General features: G+C 39.9%; 1 protein-coding gene across 7 annotated transcripts; it reads left to right on the top strand.

The window, feature by feature from the left end:
• Positions 1–758: 758 nt before the first annotated feature.
• On the top strand, positions 759–9,839 carry tk2 (thymidine kinase 2). 7 transcript variants are annotated; one of them, XM_053435675.1, is made up of 11 exons: positions 759–1,053; positions 3,192–3,229; positions 3,471–3,545; positions 3,837–3,890; positions 5,171–5,260; positions 5,411–5,484; positions 6,014–6,102; positions 6,271–6,318; positions 6,422–6,501; positions 6,661–6,741; positions 8,657–9,839. In XM_053435675.1, exons 1-11 carry the CDS (start codon positions 867–869, stop codon positions 8,741–8,743), a joined length of 903 nt encoding a protein of 300 aa, XP_053291650.1. In that variant the 5' UTR covers positions 759–866; the 3' UTR covers positions 8,744–9,839. The 7 variants fall into 7 exon arrangements, with proteins under 7 accessions (XP_053291650.1, XP_053291649.1, XP_053291652.1 ...); XM_053435674.1 differs by having other exon boundaries at positions 3,192–3,247; XM_053435680.1 differs by having other exon boundaries at positions 914–1,053; positions 3,117–3,229.

Here is a 9,839-nt window from a genome sequence, read left to right as displayed (position 1 = left end):
TCAGATGTACCAACTGATAGAGGATCGATGGATATGAGAACATTTCTCCAAAGGAACATAACATTGTTGTTGTTTCTTATCAAAAGTATACTGTCATACGGCCCTTGCATGTTTAAATTTCCAAGCTCTTTATTGGTGGATAAGACTCTGATTGTACGAATAATAACCGACACATAAAGAAACTATGGAAGCCCACTTCTGCCAATGTGTTGAAGAAAAATAGATATCTTGTATTTCATAATTATGAGATAGTGTCTATTTATTATGAGATACTGACTGTGGGTTGGACGCAGCAGAGCAGGGAAACTTGGTTGAATGTGTGTGTATCGCAGATGTCGCGACTATGCATCGATGCAGAGACATAACATTATCAATTCATGTTTTCTGCTACGTTCATTGTCTAAACGAGGGGTTGCCGCTGCTCCAGGATCAGAACAGACGCTCATTAAAGTCCGGTCGTCCTGTATGTGTCGGAGTCTGTTTCCTCCTCACTTGTTCTTTGACCTGCTGTCACTTTACACTTAAACAATAAACACCAGCACTGACCACAAGTCACTAGGACACATACAGGACTGACGTTTACTTTGTGTTTGTTTGAGTTCACGAGACACATGTTTAAACAACGTGTGCACGCATTCCCCTGTTTCACACAACACGAGAAATAAAGTGACGGGACGATCCGGAGTCATGATCCGTTATCATTGTACGTACTCCTCTACTGTAGGTGGCAGTGTGCGGCTTTAATGTTACTCAATGTAACTGAGAAGAAGGTGTATATGTCCTTCCTGTTTGACGGTGTCTGGTATTAAAAACCATAGACGTCAAAGAACATGTCCGGTTAATCAGAGTGCCCGGTGTTGTGTGACATGTCGCTGGCTGCTGCTGGAGTGTCACTGAGGTGTGTTAGAGTCCTGTCTGCTCACTGCGCTGTGGTCCCATCGTGTCTCAGCGCTGCAGGATGTAACAGAGGTCTGCAGCTTTTGGAGCCCGGTGCTGGAGACGTCAGTCTGATTCAGAGCAGAACGCACAGCCGCATGCAGCACAGCAGCGCAGGTCAGTGGCAGGCTCGGTACACACGGGGCCCTCAGTTCTCTCAACCACCCGAGAAAGGGTCAATACGTATTTATTCTACAAAGTAAAGTTGTAACTCAAATGTCAAACTCTGAGGCGCCATTGTAGCTAAGTGCACACGTTTGCCAACTGCGTTCAAACCACTGACTGCGCATGCGCCTGCCGGTGTAAACAGGAAGCAGACAGTCTGCTTGGTCTGTCTGGTTGGTTTATTACACCATGAAGGGGGAGGAGCGTTGCTGAGAAATGATGTTGCTCTGTGTCAAAGTTCCTGTTTCCGAGGAAGAGCCTTTTAATAAAGTTTCAGAGAGGAACTGAGGGAAGAACAAAGATGATTCACTTTGTTGCTTTGGTGTACATCATTGCTGTGTCTCAATTACAGATATGTCCAGTCAAACTTTCTTAGTTCTCACTTCAAAGCAGGGAAATATCACCAAACGTAATCAAAACATGGCTGACAAGCTGGTGTACTTGAGTCAGTGAGACCTCTGTCAGCAGAGACTGTTCACTACAAGCAGCTGCCTTATAACACTTACATTATACTTGGACATTGATTTGCATGAAGGACAGTCTTTACCATAAAATAATATGTAGTGTTTCAAATAAATATTGGCAGATGTAGCAGGAATTCAAACCATAAGTTACATATTTCTAGTATGGGGTCTGAAAATCTCGACTTCTGAGTTGGGTTGAACACAGCACGACAGGTATAGCAACATGTAATGTACTACAAGTACATGGATGGTCTGGACAAAAAGAGTGAATACGGATGAATAAGGCCCTCCATCAACATCTACGCTACGTAACAGTGGATGGACCACAAAATGTATTTTCAAATTTATGTAAAAGCACAAAACACACAAGCAGTTGCCCAATCACGAAAAAGTGGACCAGCCAACCAATCAGAGCAGACAAGGCTTTTTGGGATGGCAGGTCAAGAAACAAATTGGAGACAAAATCAAAAGAGGTGCTGCAGCGGTCACAAATTATGTGTATTTGAAAAATTAAAGCATGTAAACATAGCTCCCTATTCACAGTATGAACCGATAAATGGGCAAAATATGGACATTTTAAGTATCCACTTTGATACTAGGTTCAAGATAACACAGTGTAGGTCGAATGACCTACTATGATTGTGCTGTCTCTGTACTTCAGCAAAGTTAACAGTCACATTGCTGAAACATGAGCTCAAACGGCCACATGGTGGCGTTATAATTAGATCTCAAAAAGATACATTTTGACAAACCAACCCCCCTCACACCCTTAGTCTGATTGACTTAAAATTCAACACACAAGACCAGCTCAATGTTTTCTACAAAAAAGTAAATGATGCCATAGAAGTCCGCCAGTAATGTGACAATCTTCTTTTTGTTTTTTCATCCTGTCAAGACCAAATTTGGTACACGGCATTGTAAGACTGAGATACATATCTCTATTATAAATGATCCGATTCGGTCAACAAACATAACTGCAATTAAACAACAGTTGGCCATAACGCATCAACATTTGGTCCAATCATCATCAAACTTTGTAAATATGTTTGTATCTTATACGGAAACAGGCGGAGCAAAGCATGTAGAGTTTTGCCCAAAGAGAGTGTTAAAATCCCCAAAATCTGTAGCTCAGTAACCACAAAACCAAATTTCAGAAAATTTGGTAAGAAGGCTTTGGGTGCAAATACGAACCAATATCTAATGTGCGGAATTGATTTGTGGAATTGGGCGTCTCCTATCATATATTTGCATATTTTTGGGGATTTCTTAATATTTTAGGCTAGAAACATAAAAATTGGTACATCCATTGGAATAATGGCAAAGTAATCTAAGTTTCAGATTTTTGGGGGGTGACTGCTTTATATTGAATAAATGAATGGACAACAATTTATTTATTACAATTTAAATTGTACATCATATTGTGGAGAGTTTAATTTCTAATCCAATGTCCTATAGTACAGAGCAACAACATCTCTAGACATGAACTTACTCATTATGAACAGTACCTGTTGTGCATTTAAATATCTTTATATCCTTCTGACCTCATTTTAGCCTGCTGACCTGAGTGAGGCCAGCTCAAGGAGTTGTGGGAAGTGTCTTGTCTCACTATGTTGTCTTTCCTCCAAGGGAAGCTTGTGCGGAATGGAGAGAATAAGAAAGCAGTGGTGAGTCTCCCCCATATGGTCAGTAGTCTGAGATTTCCTTTCCAAGCATTATTCCTCAGAGTGCAGTATAAGGTGTTCTACACTCATTATGTTGTCAGTGTGGGATTCCTTTTCCATTATTATTATCGGCCATTTGACAGTGACTAAATCCTAATCTGCACACTTGATAAATTTAAGTACTTTTTCCTTATTTATCTGTGTACAGGCCTGTGAACCAATGTCTCTCTGTCACTGTTTTCAGATCTGTGTTGAGGGGAACATTGCCAGTGGGAAGACAACGTGTCTGGAGTATTTCAGCAAAACTAGCAATATAGAGGTACAACAAAGCAGGGGCGCAAGTTTGTTCTTATTAAAGAGTTGTGAGTATGCACTCCTACCATGAAATTGTAATTTTTTCAAAACTTGAGGCTTGATGTTTTATTATAAATTATATGAAATGTTTTAGCTTTTACACAGTGTGTTTTTCCTCTGCTTGAACATTTGAGTCCTATTCCCCCTGTTGACATTCTGTCTGTCAAGAAATATTAGTATTCAGAGAAAGACTGTATGCCCTTGATGTCAGAAATGTTGATTAATGTATTCTTCTCCCCTGTCTTGTTTGTACCAGGTCCTTACAGAACCCATCTCTAAATGGAGGAATGTCCGTGGACACAACCCTCTGGTACCTTTCATGACCCCATTGTTGTCATTGTGTGATTCTAACGACCTGATATCAAACCTTTGTGGGGAGGGAAGGACCTACAATTATTTTAAGCAAAGATTGTGAGAGAATAATATGGATTAGTAGTTTTAAGGTTCTAATGAAAAAAAACTATTGATTTTAAGACCTAATTGAGGCTCGCAGAGTTTATTTTTCACCTACTGGAAATTTGGCGGTTGGATTTCAAGCTTTTCCATTCCACATATTGAAGTGTCCTTCGGCAAGACATAGAAGTCCAAACGACTCCTGAGAGTGTGCGAATAATGGAATACATGGACTTTATGAATAAGAAAGAAGCACTACACACACACAGACACTCAAACATTTGAAATGTAATATGATGATTATCATGGGATTATTTTCATGACACCCTATGGAATTGTATCGAGTAGTTATCAAATCAAATCAAATCAAATTTTATTTGTATAGCCCATATTCACAAATTACAATTCGTCTCATAGGGCTTTAACAGGGTGTGACATCCTCTGTCCTTAACCCTCAGCAAGAGTAAGGAAAAACTACTAAAAACCCTTTTAACAGGGTAAAAATACGTAGAAACCTCAGAGAGAGCCACATGTGAGGGATCCCTCTCCCAGGACGGACAGAAGTGCAATAGATGCCATGTGCAGGAAAACATCATCAAGATTAAAGTCTTCAAGATTAAAGATTAAAGTCTCTAGCAGCATTTGATGAGGGTAAATATCCCGAAGGACAACCCCAACATGACATGCCAAGCAGTCCCGCTGCAATCACAGTCCATGGTCAGCAACCAGCAGGACCACGTTCCACCATCCAGACCAGAACGCCACTCCAGTCCTCAGTCACCGTCCACCGCCACCCACCACGAGCCGCCGCCGCGGTCTTGGTCCAATGCCCGTACCCGATGCAAACGCGACACAGGGTCCGCCTTCACCACCACGATCAGCCCACACGACACAGAATCCGCCACACTGGGTCCACCACCACGACCCCCGGTGCGCGATCAACAAACCGCAATCCATGGTTCGGCACAGAGGCCCTGGATCTGCGGGTGATAAAGCAAAGGGATTCCGGGGAAGGGGGATAGGGATGGAGAAGAGGAAGGAGAAGCTGGAAAAAGAAGCTCCCTGTGTCATGTGTCATAAAATAGAACAAGTAACGCTCTGCCGCTCTAATTAGCTCTATAAGTTATGGTAAGTTATGGTAGCAGGTCAATTGATTTCCTGCGCGTGTGCCATACTGGTTTGTTTGTGTCCCTGCAGGCACTGATGTACCAGGATCCTGAGCGCTGGGGCATCACCCTGCAGACCTACATTCAACTCACCATGCTGGATCGTCACTTGTCATCCATAGTAAGTGTACTGTTAACTCAAAACACACCTATCTTATTGTAGTCTAACTAGTACAGGCAGTGTCAACCTGCAATCATTCCATACACAGTGCTGATGTAAACCTTGTCAGGAAATTAGCTCAATGGGCAAAAATATTGTTGTTGGTTCCAGACGGCTCCTGTCAGGATGATGGAGCGGTCCCTCTTCAGTGCCAAGTACATCTTTGTGGATAATCTCTTCAGAAGGTACAGTCATCTGTGGCCTAAGAACTCTTAGTGCCATGGATCGGACCATGAGACTAGATTAAGAAATCCATATGTTCCCAGCAAACGGCTAAAGTCATGGAATCTTCTGCATAAGAGTTCAAGCTCATACGCCAGGGCTGTGTTATTGGCATATCTCGGGCCCGTGAGCCACGCTGCTCTACCAGAGAGATGGAGTCTCACCTACCTGTGAACCATGCATTGCGTGGTTCACAGGTAGGTGAGACAAACGGTAAAAATTATCTGTTAAGTATGTCACAAACATTTCCTGTACCTGTGTCAAAGTAAAAGCACAGCCTTGTTTCTGTTGACTGAATCCATTCATTTGTTTAACAAAGTATAGATTGTTATTGACAGACGTTCTCATCAAGAATGAGACCACCCTCACAACATAGTGTGGATACCTTTCAGGATGTTTGATCATCTCAGGGTTTATGTCATCACATGGCCTAATTCAACAGCATACTGATGGATTCAGGCTTATGTTCCATCCCTTGAATTTTTTTTGCAGTGGAAAAATGCCAGAAGTGGACTACGCTGTTCTCAGCGAGTGGTTTGATTGGATCACAACTAATATTTCCATTCCTGTTGATCTGATTGGTGAGAATTACATAAACTATATATTTAATTATAAGAAACACAGTGATAGCAGTGTTATTTTTGACTGATGATTGTTAATGAAATTATACTATGAAGACTGGAAACTGAATTGTTGATAATTAGTATATGTCTGTATAGTAGAGTGTAAAAATGTTTTCAAACTGACAGATGTCCGATTTGTCTTGTCTCATCTGTCAAGAACTTCGGCCCCCTTCAGTAAGACTAACCCACATATTCCACCATTAGGCATCAAAGTTTAATGGTGTCTCAGCTTTGTTTACATACCACATTGTTATATGAATTTTTCCTGTGGCTCTAGTCTACCTGCAGACGTCTCCTCAGACCTGCCACGAGAGGTTAAAGCAGAGATGCAGAGAGGAGGAGAAAGTCATTCCACTGGTGCGCAGGCAAACTCAAAGCATATTGTATAAGCATGTGTATTCATAGAACAGACAAGCAGTCCATCAACTTAAAAGAAAAGTAATTGTTTTTTATAGAATATTGAGATTCTGTGAAAAAGGTCGCCAGTTAGCTGTGTTATCTGTGCGTGTCCACCAGGAATATCTGGAGTCTATCCACCAGCTGTATGAAGACTGGCTCATCAAGGAGACCTCCTCTCCTCTTCCTGCTCCTGTTTTAGTGAGTGACTCATCTCTTTGCTTTGGTTTGTGTTGATATTTCATCTTGAACTGGTATGTCCTGGTAGTTTCAGGTAGCCGCGAACGACCATTTGGACGACTCTTTTTTCATGACTTAGCACACTAAAGTTGCACTGTGGTGTGCTTCCACTCCATCTCTCTGTCTTTATTTGATTATGTTGTTTTTCCAGGTGTCATAAACATTCTCTTTCATGAACTCCAGAAGCTCATGCTTCTGAGGCTTATTCTGAATTTTTACCAGAGTTTTTATCAAGCCTAGTCCTTAAAAACAGTAATTATTCTAGGCGATTTTAATATTCATGTGGACCTTGATAATCATAGTCTAAGTTTATTTCAATACGAGACACAATTGGTTTCATTCGATGTGTACATCAACCCACTCGTCGTTGTAACCACACCCTTTACCTTTTTCTAAGATATGGTGTCAAATTAACATTGAGTATTCCTTCCACACAATCCTGTTCTATCAGACCATAACTTACTAACCTTTGATTATTATTGAACTACAAAAGAGGTTTTGGAGAAGTCTATCTGATACTGATGTAGATAACTTTAAGGAAATAATTCCATTGACACTTAACTCCATTTTACTCCCCAATTTAACATAGGAGACCTTTAAAAACCTTAGTTCCACTGAGCTCAATCATCTTGTCAATAGTACTGCAGACTCAATACAAGTAACACTAGACTCTAAGAAAGAACCTTGTGAAACATAAGAAATCAGCTCCTTGGTATAATTTCAACACGCATGAATTAAGTCAAGCCTCAAGAAAATTACAAAGGTGTGACAATACCTGTCTCAATAATTGAAATTCACTCAGCCTGGAAAGAAAGTCTTAAAAGTTTCAGAAGTTTTTCAGGTGAATGATGGCAAATGGACTTGCTAGTATTGAACTAAAGAATCCTCTTGGATAAGAGGTGAAACGTCTTGTTGTCTACCTACACTTGTACAACCTTTAAAGAAACCATGACCTTCTTCTCAGACATAGTCTTAAAATATAGAAGAAGGGCCTCCACTACTCCACATTTATATAGGGAAATAAAAACCACCCCAGTTGTTCCCTCAGCACTGTAGCTGGACTGACAGTGAGTCACTCACAGATCTATTGAACCCCAGCATTCCTCCAATTTTGTTTACCTTATATATGCTTCCATTAGGAAACAATATCAGGACACAGTCATAAAAACCTAGATGACTTCTCTTGCTCCCTTCAGATCTGTCCCAATTTTTATTTTTGTATAAATACTTTAACTGATATTTATCCACACATTGGGTATGTAGGGGCGGCTGTGGCTGAGGGGTAGAGTGGTCGTCCTCCAACCTGAAGGTCGGCGGTTCGATCCCCAGTCTGACCCATCTGCATGCCGAAGTGTCCTTGGGCAAGATGCTGAACCCCGAATGGCCCCCCATAGAATAACAAAGTGCTGCGAAGAGATGCACTGTATGAATGGGTGAATGTAAAACTGTACTGTAAAGCGCTTTGAGTGGTCATCAAGACTAGAAAAGCGCTATATATATACAAAACCATTTAACCATTTACATTGGAAAATGTATCCATTTATGTTAGACACTGTTTTCTAATGAATGTTGTAACTGTTATCTCATTTAAGTGCTCTTGCACTTGAGTTTTGCACTTGAGTTTCTGGGAGAGGGATTCCTAACATATGCCCTACACTTGCTTAGGGGTTAAGGGCAGAAGATTTGGGACCTTGATAAGCCCTGTGAGGCAAATTGTGATTTGAGAATATAGGCTATACAAATACAATTTGAGTGATTCATTGATTGTGTATTTACTAGTGTTCAGTAATCGTAATCTGTAGTATGTTTTTATTTCCTGCAGCTGTTGTCTGCCTGTACTTCTGATCCGTTTGTTAAAAACCTTTTGTGTGTGCAGGTGATCCCTGCTGACCATGATCTCCAGAAGATGCTGCAACAGTTTGAAGAATATCGTGACAAGATCCTAGCTGCTAGTTGCATCTGATTCCTAATCATACAGACAAAACCATAGTTACATCTCTGATCTGTTACATTTATTTAGGTTTTTCACAACTATAGCTTATAACTTATTTAAGAATCAGATTATTAATTTTCAGCTATGTAAAACATTCTCTCCAAAATGATCAGCGATAACATTAAAATCTGTTTGTTGTGGCTTACAATATGTGACAACTGGTTCTCACTAACAGGTTGGACAAGCTTCAGAAACAGAACTAACTTCAGTGCAAGTGAAACATTCCAACTGAATATCAGTATGTAAATAGAACCTTTTAAATCTTGAAACACTTCTAAGTGTCGAGGAATGTTGCATTTTTTATATATATATATATATATATATATATATATATATATATAAACATTTAGTGAAAAGTAAAATCTACAATCCCAAGTTTGATTTTAAATATGTTTTGCTCTTTTATGTTGAGCAGACTAGTTGAAGGACTTAATGAGAAAAAAACGTGCGATGTATAGGTATTTTTTATCAAACTCTTTACACATTTTAGGCACTCATGATTTTAATATATACTATTGCTCTCAACCAAACAAAAAGCATATATAGCCATTCTTTGTTTAACGAACAGTGACAATATATTCGGTTTATATTAAATTCTAAAGTTCAGTTGCTAAGGGTTGCTGCTATTGGAGTCATTTGGCTGTCCATCAAAAGAAAAATCCCCTTGATCAATAATTGGACTGCACCATGTTCCTCGTTATCGTGGGGAGGGAAATTGTTTCGTTATTTTTGGTTGTTCATTTTTGATTACTGCTTTGATATTGATGTTTAATAATTTTTTCCTTGGTGAATATTATATGGCATCATACTGACATGTTTTGTGGCTGCTGTAGTTTGTTTAAATGTTCATATGTCTTAGTCTGCCCCCCTTTGTGTTTGAGTGGCCTGATCAGCCACTATATATGTTTCCCCTGTGTCTAACTTCGGAAGGTCAGTTTGCGCTTTTAACTTGTCTTTAGTTGGTGCCTGAGTTTAGTTTTGTTAGGTTGACCTTTTATGGGCCCAAATTTGTTGTGAAGTAATTTTTTTTCCTTTTTGTTAATAAAAACAAACAACATTTCTTTAA

Source organism: Pleuronectes platessa, chromosome 12, assembly GCF_947347685.1.
Source record: "Pleuronectes platessa chromosome 12, fPlePla1.1, whole genome shotgun sequence".
NCBI classification, from domain to species: Eukaryota; Metazoa; Chordata; class Actinopteri; order Pleuronectiformes; family Pleuronectidae; genus Pleuronectes; species Pleuronectes platessa.
Note: the sequence above shows the minus strand (reverse complement) of the source record. Positions and strands in the feature narration are given on the sequence as shown.